The sequence below is a fragment of the Oryctolagus cuniculus genome, chromosome 18 (assembly GCF_964237555.1).
Source record: "Oryctolagus cuniculus chromosome 18, mOryCun1.1, whole genome shotgun sequence".
Taxonomy (NCBI): domain Eukaryota; kingdom Metazoa; phylum Chordata; class Mammalia; order Lagomorpha; family Leporidae; genus Oryctolagus; species Oryctolagus cuniculus.
The window spans coordinates 49,432,000-49,441,830 of record NC_091449.1 but is presented as its reverse complement, the minus strand read 5'-3'; the positions used below and the strand labels follow the sequence as shown (position 1 = coordinate 49,441,830).

The window sequence follows — 9,831 nt, the reverse complement described above, 5'->3', positions numbered from 1 at the left end:
TACGGCGCGGACCGCTAGCCGCTCCCGCCACGCCCCCTGTCGCGTCTCCCGCGGTGCACGCGGAGACCTAATGCCGGGAGCCTCCCAGGTCAGCTCCGGCTTGGCCAGTCTGCCCGGTCCTGGCTAGCACTGAGGGCCACAGCGCTCTTGCTCTCTAGGGAGCTGGGGGTGGGGCGTTCCTGTCGGGAGGCGCTTACCCGGGCTGGGGGTGAGGTGGGAGAGCAGGGGGAAGGGGCTGGGAATGGCTGGCCAGCCTCCTCAGACCTTGGTCATCTCAAAAGCCAGGTCCTGGTGATCTCCCTTCGTCTAGAATAGCTACCCTCTCTCTCCACAGCGTTGATCGCTAGCTGATAATATGCCCTAAGAACATATATTCCACAAAAGCCGAGCCCCGGCTGCATCTGTCTGTGGAGGGTCTCCAGGGTCTGGTACACAGTAGGTGTTAAATTTGTGTAGCCTGAACTGATGAGCTGGGCCTCAGGCTCTATCCCTGCTCCCAGGGCATCACAAGCCCCTTCAGTGGATTTGCTCTTTTGCCTCTTGGATTCATTTTTTTAAAAAATTTTTTTAAATTTTTTTGACAGGCAGAGTGGACAGTGAGAGAGAGAGACAGAGAGAAAGGTCTTCCTTTGCCATTGGTTCTCCCTCCAATGGCCGCCACGGCCAGCGCACTGCGCTGATCCGATGGCAGGAGCCAGGAGCCAGGTGCTTTTCCTGGTCTCCCATGGGGTGCAGGGCCCAAGTACTTGGGCCATCCTCCACTGCACTCCCTGGCCACAGCAGAGAGCTGGCCTGGAAGAGGGGCAACCGGGACAGAATCCGGCGCCCCGACCGGGACTAGAACCCGGTGTGCCGGCGCCGCAAGGCGGAGGATTAGCCTAGTGAGCCACGGCGCCATCGCCTCTTGGATTCAGTTCGAGTTTCCACAAATACCGCAGTGAAATCAGCGCTCCACCAGCTGGGGGACTATTTTGGGGAGGGGGGGTAGGGGGTGTGAAGTATATATTGCCTCTTTTAAGTGGTTGAAATTCCACCTGGGGTGACTTGGCCACGGTCCCAGTCCACTGGAACCTGTAGATTCTTCCCATCTTAGCTTCCCGTCGGATCTGAGCAGCAGTCAGCTAGCTGCACATCCTCATCCAGTTAGAAAACATGGACTTCAGTTCTCCAGCTTGCTAACTAGGGAGCACACGTGCCCAGGCCAGGTGTGTGGCCGCTGTGCAGGTAGTGGTTTTCCCGTAACACATCTGCAGGTGAAGTGAACTTTTTGGCAAATGATTTCTTTCTCCCGGGCAAAGCGGTGACTGACGCTCCTGAGGGAGGGGGAACCCTCCACTGAGGCACTGGAACTGTCCCAGCCCAGGGTGGTGGTAGTTCTGGTACTGGGTCTGGGCCTGTGAGGTACCCCAACACAGATTTATTTATTTGAAAGACAGAATGGCAGAGAGGGAAACAAAGATCTTCCATTATCTGGTTCACTCCCCAAATGGTTTAAGCCAGGCGCTTCTCCCAGGTCTCCCATATGGGTGCAAGGGGCCAAGCACTCCGGCCATCCTCTGCTGCTTTCCCAGGCTGTTAGCAGGGAGCTGGTCCGGATGTGGTTGCCCAACGCCAACCCCGAGGTTGGATTTTTGCTATCTGAGTAGATGCCGGGCTTACAGTCTTCCTCCCCACTCCCTATTCATCTGCCTAGTTGGAAAATTAGTTGTGCATTCCCAAGCAATCCAGATCAGAGTCCACTCCCTGGAAGTGGCAACGTGTAAACACGAGTGGGTTCCCAGCAAGACGTGGGCTGGAATTCCAGCTCCATCCCTTAATGAAGACTTCTGATCATTCTGAACAAGTCGCTCAACTCTCTGAGGATGCGCTCGGAGAACGCGAGCGACGGTATCTCCTTGCAGGGTTGATCGGAATGATGAGCCGTCCCTGCTCCGAGTCAGCGAGCCTGTCTCGGATCCATTTCCCCTCTCGCTGGGAGGCACAAAAGCGACGCGGTCTCTTTAAGGGCCGGGTCCCCGCGGACGCCCGGCGAGGGCGTGCCGGGCCGGGGCGGAGCGCCGGGGCTGGACGTGCCGCGGGTCTCGCCGGCGCAGCGAGGAAGTCCGGCCAGCCGGCCGCCGGATCCGGCCGCTGGGCCATGCTGCTGCGGCCGCTGCGGGGCTGGGCCGCCCGGGCGTTGCACCGCGTCAGGCCGGGGAGCCCCGGGCCGCGAGGGGCGCAGCGCCGGGCCGAGCCGCCGGACAACTCAGGTCTCTGTTCCCCTCGCCGACGGCGCCCGCCTCTCGGCTCGCAGACCCTCCGGACCCCGCAACTCCTGTTCGGAGGCTCGGGATTTCCTCCCCGGGGGGCGAGACCGTCACAGGCGGCGCGTTTGGAACGCCGGCGCGGCTCCTGCCCTGGGCTGAGCAGAGGGGCGCCGGGAGCCGCAAGACCCCTGCCCGACGGGGCGGGGGGCCTGACCCATTCCCTGGTCTGATTGGTTTTTGGGCCTTGGCGGGGTTGGGGGAGGGACTCAGCCAGAGAATCTGGGGGAGAGCAGGCCCCGCGTCCCGGGTTCTGGCGCTGGGTGGCCTGAGAGCGCCTGCGCTGTAGAAGCCGGACCCGGACCCAGACCCGGACCCGGACTCGGACCCGGACCGGTGCCCGCCGCCCGCTCTGGGCTCCTGCGGGCCGCCCAGCTGCAGCGTTCCCGAACAGGGCGTGTGTGGAAAAGGCAAAGCGCTGTCAGCCCGGGGCGAGGACCTGAGCGCATATTCCCCTCCCCATGTGCTCACGTGACCCCTGGCCCCTGCAGTGTAGCCCACAGGTGTCCACCCATCCTCCAGGGAACTCCACACCGCTTTTAGGCCTGGGGCACCAGCGTAGCATTGACTTTTCCGGTCGTGTAGCAAGCTGGGGGGAAGAGCGAGTTTTGAACACTGGGTTTAAAAATTGATTTCTTTTTCTTTCTCTCTTTTCTTTTTTTGTAGCTAAAGGTAGAGAAAATGAAAAAGAGAAAAAGTCCGTGGTAAGTCTCTTACGCACACTCTCCCCTGTGGGGGCGATTCTGGTTTTATCTTTCCTGGAGGAGTGTGCAGGCATCCGTGCTCACAGATGCAAGAGCAAGTCTGTCCCCATCCCCCCAGAGGCCAGGTTCCTGTTTGTCCCCCTCCCCAGAGTCTACACACACCAGCAGGGAGGGATCCTCGTGACCTTCAGGTAGGCTTGCGCCACCGTAAAAGGCCGTTACAAAGCCCACCCTGCACGGGAAGGGCTCTGTTCCCTGCGTCCCATAGTAGCTCCTTGTGCGGAGGTACAGGGCCCCATCACTGATCCCGACCAACATCTGCCGTGCTTCAAAAACAGGAACCCTCAGAGCCCTGACCTCATGTCCCAGTTGGAGAATTCTACACCTTGAGATTTCACTTTCATGCACAAAATTGTTAGAAATACTGTAGACGGTTAACTTCGGGGTTAACTTCGGGCCTTGCGTGTAAGGAATATACAAGACACAAGTGGAGAGTTTTGTGTTTAGACTTGAGTCCTTTCCCCGAGAGGGCTCATTATGTAAATGCAAATAGACCAAGTCTGAAAAAATCTGAAACTCGAAACACATCTGGCCCCAGATGTTTGAGGTCAAGGATGCTGGACCTTTGCTGATGCGTTCAGTGTGCGGTTGTTAGAGATTTGAGCAGCTTTCCTATTTACTGCAGATTTCGCAGGGTTTTTAATAGGACAGCATTTGCCTCTTCCGGTGAGGGTTTTGGATCCAAGCCTGTTTACCTTGGAACCTGTGGTCTTGATTGCGTTCAGATGGCCATTCTCTCAGGGATTATGAGTGATTTTTGGTTTCTCCTTTTGGTTCTCTGTACATCCTATGGTGAGAGTGCTTAACTTCCGTTTTTTTAGGAAAGATGGAATGTTTTTGGTAAGGCTGGGTGGCTCGTTGTGGTGTCGGCAGTAGTCATGGGAACTGGGCTCCCAGCCTCGGAGCCGAGGATGGTGGAGGTGAAGCGGCACATCCACCTGCTCCCGCCGTGTCATCACATCTCCTCCTCTCATAATCTCCTGTGAGTCTCTGGGTACCTGGGGATGCAGTGCCTGGTACGCAGAGGCCTCGTACGTAATGGAAAGACTCAAAGATGAGAGGCGCGTATAGAAAATAACACATGTATGAAATATGTTAAGATGTAAGGAAGCTCATTTCTTAATATTTTGGGGTGATATTTATGATTTTCTCTGTTTCCTCCCACTCTTTATCATATTTTTTAGACATCACTTTAAAAAGAAGTGTGGACCCTTGCTCTGCCTACCTTCTCTTTCCCCTTCATTACAGGGTGCTCTGTGTGATTCTTCCTGTTTTACCTGCTTTAACCAGGGGGCAGTTGGGCTGAGCTCACTCGAGGCCTCACAGTGAGCCACTTCAGGATTTCAGGGTAGGAGGAGGAACGGTGTTTTTGGAAGAAGGTCTCACGTGAACAGCATGTTAAACTCTTCTCAATGAACAGGAAAGTGAAGTCTATGTAGAGTGATATCTATATGGAACTCTTTTTTAAAAGCTAGCAAAAGTAATTTTTTAAAGAAACTTTTTTTCAAAGATTTATTTATTTATTTGAAAGTCAGAGTTACACACACACAGAGGGGGGGGGGGGGTCTTCTATCTGATGGTTCACTCCCCAGATGGCCGGAATGGCTGGAGCTGTGCCAATCCGATGCCAGGAAACAGGAGCTTCTTCCGGATCTCCCACATGGCTGCAGGGGCCCAAGGACTTAGGCCATCTTCTACTGCTTTCCTAGGCCATTGCAGAGAGCTGGATTGGAAGAGGAGCAGCCGGGACTAGAACCGGCACCCAAAAAGTATTTTTTTTTAAAGATTTGTTTATTTGAAAGAATTGCAGAGAGAGAGAGGGAGAGAGAACTTCCATCCGCTGGTTTATTCCCCAGATGGCCACAGTGGCTGGGTCTGGTTTATTCCCCAAATGGCCAAAGCTAGAAGCCTAGAACTCCATCTAAGTTGCCCCTCTGGGTAGCAGGCTGCTGCTTTCCCAGGTGCCTTAGCAGGGAGCTGGGTTGGAAATGGAGCAGCTGGGACTCAAACCAGTTCCCATGTGGGATGCCGGTGTCGCAGGTGGCAACTTCACCTGCTGTGCCACGATGCCAGCTCCTGGAAAAGTGATTTTTTTCAAAGAGCAGCAACAAAAAGGTCCCATTCATTAGTGTCCTTAATGGGGTCCCATTGTGCCCTTTTGCACACTCCCTTGGGTTGATTTTGGAGTTTGGGGTTCTAGAGGAGTGAGCTGGCAGGGACTGGGGATTGGAGCGTGGGTTGGCTTGTGTTGGAAGTGTTTGTCCAGCTTCCTTGGACACCTGCTAGGATCAGGGCAGGAGGAGGCCTTGCTGCGGAAAGTCTCGGCCAGTGGACGCGGAGGTGAGACAGCTGCTGCCTGGGGTTCTAGGTAGGGTGTGCCTGGGGTCCTAGGTAGGGTGTGCCTGGGGTCCTAGGTAGGGTGTGCCTGAAGCCCCCGTGGGAGCTGTGAGAAGAGGCCTGCAGGCCTGGGTGTGAATTCCTCCTCTTTCCTCTGCCATGCCTGCAGTCACCCAAGTAACTCTAGACAGGTCCTTCTGGGTGCACGCCGGAGGATGTCTGCTGGGTGTTCCCGGGGGCTGCTTTCTCTTCTTCCTTAGGCAGGACTGCCCACCCGCTCCTTTGATGTGTTGGATCCAGAGCCACCAGCAGTGCCTGGCTGAGCAGAGCCCTGTCAGTATTGCCGGGCACCAGGTTTGAGGGTTCGCAGGGGGTCTGGCCGCTACCCGCTGCTGCGTCACGTGCTTCTGGCGGCAGGTGGCCGTGGACTACACGTGCGAAAGCCTGCTGCAGACCAGCGTGCCCAGCCCTGCTGGCAGGTTGAGCTCTGACGACGACTAGGCCCGAGTCTCATGTGCAGAGGCTGTGGCACAATTGGTCTGAGTTGTGGTTCCTTGCAGAGGTTTGTGAAAGCTCCCGCGTCATTCTTGTGCGCTCATGCCAAGGTAGGGAACCGCAGCCTCAGATGCCGCCTTTCCCTGGGGGGAGCTGCTTGGAGGAGGAGGTCTTTGGTCTAGGGGGGCCCCAGAGGGCTGCCAGGGCCCCTCCTGCTCCTGTTCCCGCCAGGGCGGTCACCAGTTCAAGTTGTCCTTGCTGGAGTCCCTCCCACAAGCCTCATGTTTCACTTTGTGAAAACCACGGGGACCTCCCTCTGAGGTTCTGGGAGGCGAACAGCGGTGAAGGTGCAGGTAACCTGCGTCAGCGCCCAGCCGGTAGCCGGGAGAGCGTCTCCGAAGAAGCATGAGACTTCTTTGGGAAGTGCAGAGCATTTGCCACGAGAGTGCACATGCCGCCGCCCACTGCGAGCCATGCCCAGAGTCTGAGGCGGACAGGAGGAGGATTGTGTCACAAGGGTGGCCTGCGGAAGGGTTTTCTGTCAGTGTTTGATGGCCTTGGCACAAGCTTGTGGTTCTGCAGGGTCTTTGTGATTGGCACCTGAAGCAGCTGTAGATGAGGACCTGTGCTTCATAACCTGACTTCCTTTGTTTACTTACTGTCTAAGATCGCTTATTTTTAAAGATTTGTTTATTTGAAAGTCAGAGTTACACAGAGGGAGAGGCAGGGATCCCTTCCCATCCACTGGTTCACTCCCCATATGGCTGCAACAGCTAGGACGGGTCCAGGTTGAAACCAGGAGCCAGGAGTTTCATCCGGTTCTCCCATGGGGGTGCAGGGGCCCAAGCACTCCGGCCGGCTGCTGCTGCTTCCCCAGGCGCATTAGCAGGGAGCCGGATGGGAAGTGGAGTAGCCGAGGCTCAAACTGGCACTCATATGGGATGCTGGTGTTGCAGGCAGCGGCTTAACCTGCTGTGCCACAACACCAGCCTCTGTGTTATATCTTAATGTTAGCCGTCGCAAAGCACACCGGACACCGGAGTAAGGGAAAGGGTTTATTGGGGAACACCCTACAGACCGGAGTGAAGGGGCGGCGAAGGAAAAAGAGAGGGAGACTGTAAGAGAGAGAGACAGAGAGGAGAGGAGCTAGCAAGGAGAGAAGATAGAGCAGAGAAGAGGAGAGAGGAGAGCAGAGCCAAGAGAGACCAAGAGAGCACAGGAGAGAAGGACCAAGAGAGCACGTGTTCAGGAACAGGCCCTTTTAAAACTTTGCCTGAGGGCGGGCAGGGAAGCAGGAGCATCGAATCCCATTAGGATGGGGGTGGAGCCTGGCTCAGGTAGCTGGGCCATGCGGCTACCTGTCTACAACTGCACCAGTTTCCTAACACTCTGTCTATTTGTTTGAGAGGCAGAATGATAGGGAGAGAGCTAGGTCTTCCATCTACTGGTTCACTCCCCAAATGCCTGCAATTGCAGGGGCTAGGCCAGGCTGAAACTAGGAGCCGGGAGCCCCGTCTGGATTTCCCACATGGGTGGCAAGAACCCAAGGACTTGGTCACCACCAGCTGCCTCCAGGCGTGTTATCAGGAAGCGGGGTGAGAAGTGGGGAGCAGATGGCGCTCAGACCAGGCAGTCTGATGTGGGATCCGAGCGTCTGAAGTGGCAGCTTAACCCACTGTGCACTGTGCCTGGCCCCTCCCCCTTTTAAACTTTTATTAAATAAATATAAATTTCGAAAATACAACTTTTGGATTATAGCGCCCCCCCCCCCCATAGCTACCCTCCCACCTGCAAACCATCCCATCTCCTACTCCCTCTCCCATCCCATTCTTCATTAAGATTCATTTTAATTATCTTTATATATAGAAGATCAACTTAGCATATACTAAATAAAGATTTCAACAGTTTGCACCCACACAGACACAGTATAAAGTACTGTTTGAATACTAGTTTTACCCCATTAATTCGCATATTACAACACATTAAGGACAGAGATCCTACATAGGGAGTAAGTGCACAGTGACTCCCATTGTTGATTTAACAATTGACACTCTTATTTATGGCATCAGTAATCACCCGAGGCTCTTATCATGAGCTGCCAAGGCTATGGAAGACTCTTGAGTTCACCAACTCCGACCTTATTTAGACAAGGCCGTAATCAAGTGGAAGTTCTCTCCTTCCTTAAGAGAAAGGTACCTCCTTCTTTGATGCGCCTGCCCCTTTCTTTCTTTATTTTTAGTGGGATTGTCACAGCTACTCTGGTTGGATTCCAACAGTTTTCACTGGGCCCGGGTGCTTTTTTTCTGTACAAAGCAGCAAGTTAGAGTCTAGGTACCATGCCATGCCTCTGGGCCTCAGAGCTGTTCACTGGGCTCTGGTTAAGGAGGCTGCACACTTAGGACACTTAGGCCTGAAATGGGAGAGTGGGAGGGGCTGCGCTTGGGAGGATGGAGCTGTGGGTGGTCTAGGAGTTGGGATGGAGGGTGAGGTCTGCCGGGACTGCTGAGCCAAGGAGGGGAGGGTCAGTTGGTCTGGTTTTGCCAACAGTGGCACCATGGATCATGGATCAGTCTGTTGTTTGTTTGTTTGAACACTGAGCCCGTTGTGCTATTCACCTGAGCCCTCCCTTGGAAGCCGTTCCCTGCTGTCCCCTAGGTGCCTGGTTTCTGGCTGTAAACGCCCATTTGTCTTTGGCAGGTCTGTGTGGAGGGCAACATTGCCAGCGGGAAGACGACTTGCCTGGAATTCTTCTCCAGCACGACCGATGTCGAGGTATGGCCTCCACACTGGGTGCAGAGGGACCTGAGCAAACAAAGGAATAATTTAGAGAGGATGTAGACCAGCCCTAGATGATACAGAAGTTTTTTGCGAGCCACAAGTGCAAGCACATACATAATTTAGCATTTCTAATAGCCTCATGAAAAAAAGCAAAGAATATTTTATTGAACACAGCATGCCCTGATGTTATCACGTCGACATGTACTCAGTGCAGAAGTCATCAGTGGGGGAAGCTGTTTGTGCTAGCAGTTGAGAAGCCACCATCCCATGTCATTGTGCCTGGGTTCAGGTCCTGGCTCCACTTCCAATTCTAGCTTCCTGCCAGTGGGCACCCTGGAGGCAGCAGGCCATGGCTCATGTAGTTGGGTCCCTGCCACCATGGGGAAGATATCGATTAGATTCCTGGATGCTGGCTTCTTCCTGGCTCAGCCCAGACCATTGTGGGCACATCTGCCTGTTTCTGTCTCTGTCCCTCTCTCTCTGAAATAGATAAATAAGAGAAACCAGCAGTGGGCTATTTTGCATTCTCTTTTTCATTCTCACTCTCTGAATTGAGTGTATTTTACACTCAGAGCATATCCTGATTTGGACTGGTCACATTTCAAGGTCTTAATAGCCCTCTGTGACTCAGGACCACTGTGTTGGGCATTGGAGGTCAGACTTCCCCTATACTCTGGTCAGGAAAGGGTCTGTGTGTGAAAGAAGAGAAGTTGGGCTACGGAGCAAGGCTGGACTCTTACTGCTGGCATCTGAGACATCAGTGGCCCAGCAAGGGACAGTCCACTTCAAGCTCTGTCACTAAAATAACCCCACAGACTTGTAACAGTGTTTGCTGCACTGGGAGCCAGACCTGTCCTCCCTGTTCTCGATTTCAGTGATGTAATCTTTGCTATGTGTGGCTTTTTGTTGTTGACTACAGATCCTATAATTTCCATACTCTAAAGCATTGTCTTCCCATCTTTCCTGCTTTTCTTGTTTGCACTTCTATTAAGCACACACGGGCTTGGTAGGAGAGGAGTCGTCTTGTGGTCTTTGTGCGCTGCCTGTAGAAAAGAGTCAGCCCAGAGGCCTGAGCAGGCTGCCCTGGGAAAGGCCTGCTGGCAAGGCGGGCGCCTGGCTGTGAGGATCCCACCATTCCTGACTGATCAGAGGAA

General features: G+C 54.3%; 1 protein-coding gene across 3 annotated transcripts in view; it reads left to right on the top strand.

Annotated features, from left to right (window-relative positions):
• Nucleotides 1-2,059: 2,059 nt before the first annotated feature.
• TK2 (thymidine kinase 2) overlaps nt 2,060-9,831 on the top strand; it is a 28,502-nt gene continuing 20,730 nt past the window's right edge. The window contains exons 1-3 of one of the 3 annotated variants that reach the window (XM_051846863.2): nt 2,060-2,249; nt 2,970-3,007; nt 8,597-8,671. In XM_051846863.2, coding sequence (XP_051702823.2) covers nt 2,138-2,249; nt 2,970-3,007; nt 8,597-8,671 — 225 coding nt within the window. In that variant the 5' untranslated portion in view covers nt 2,060-2,137. The remainder of the gene's footprint in view (nt 2,250-2,969; nt 3,008-8,596; nt 8,672-9,831) is intronic. The other 2 variants (XM_051846864.2, XM_051846862.2) reach the window with 2 other exon arrangements.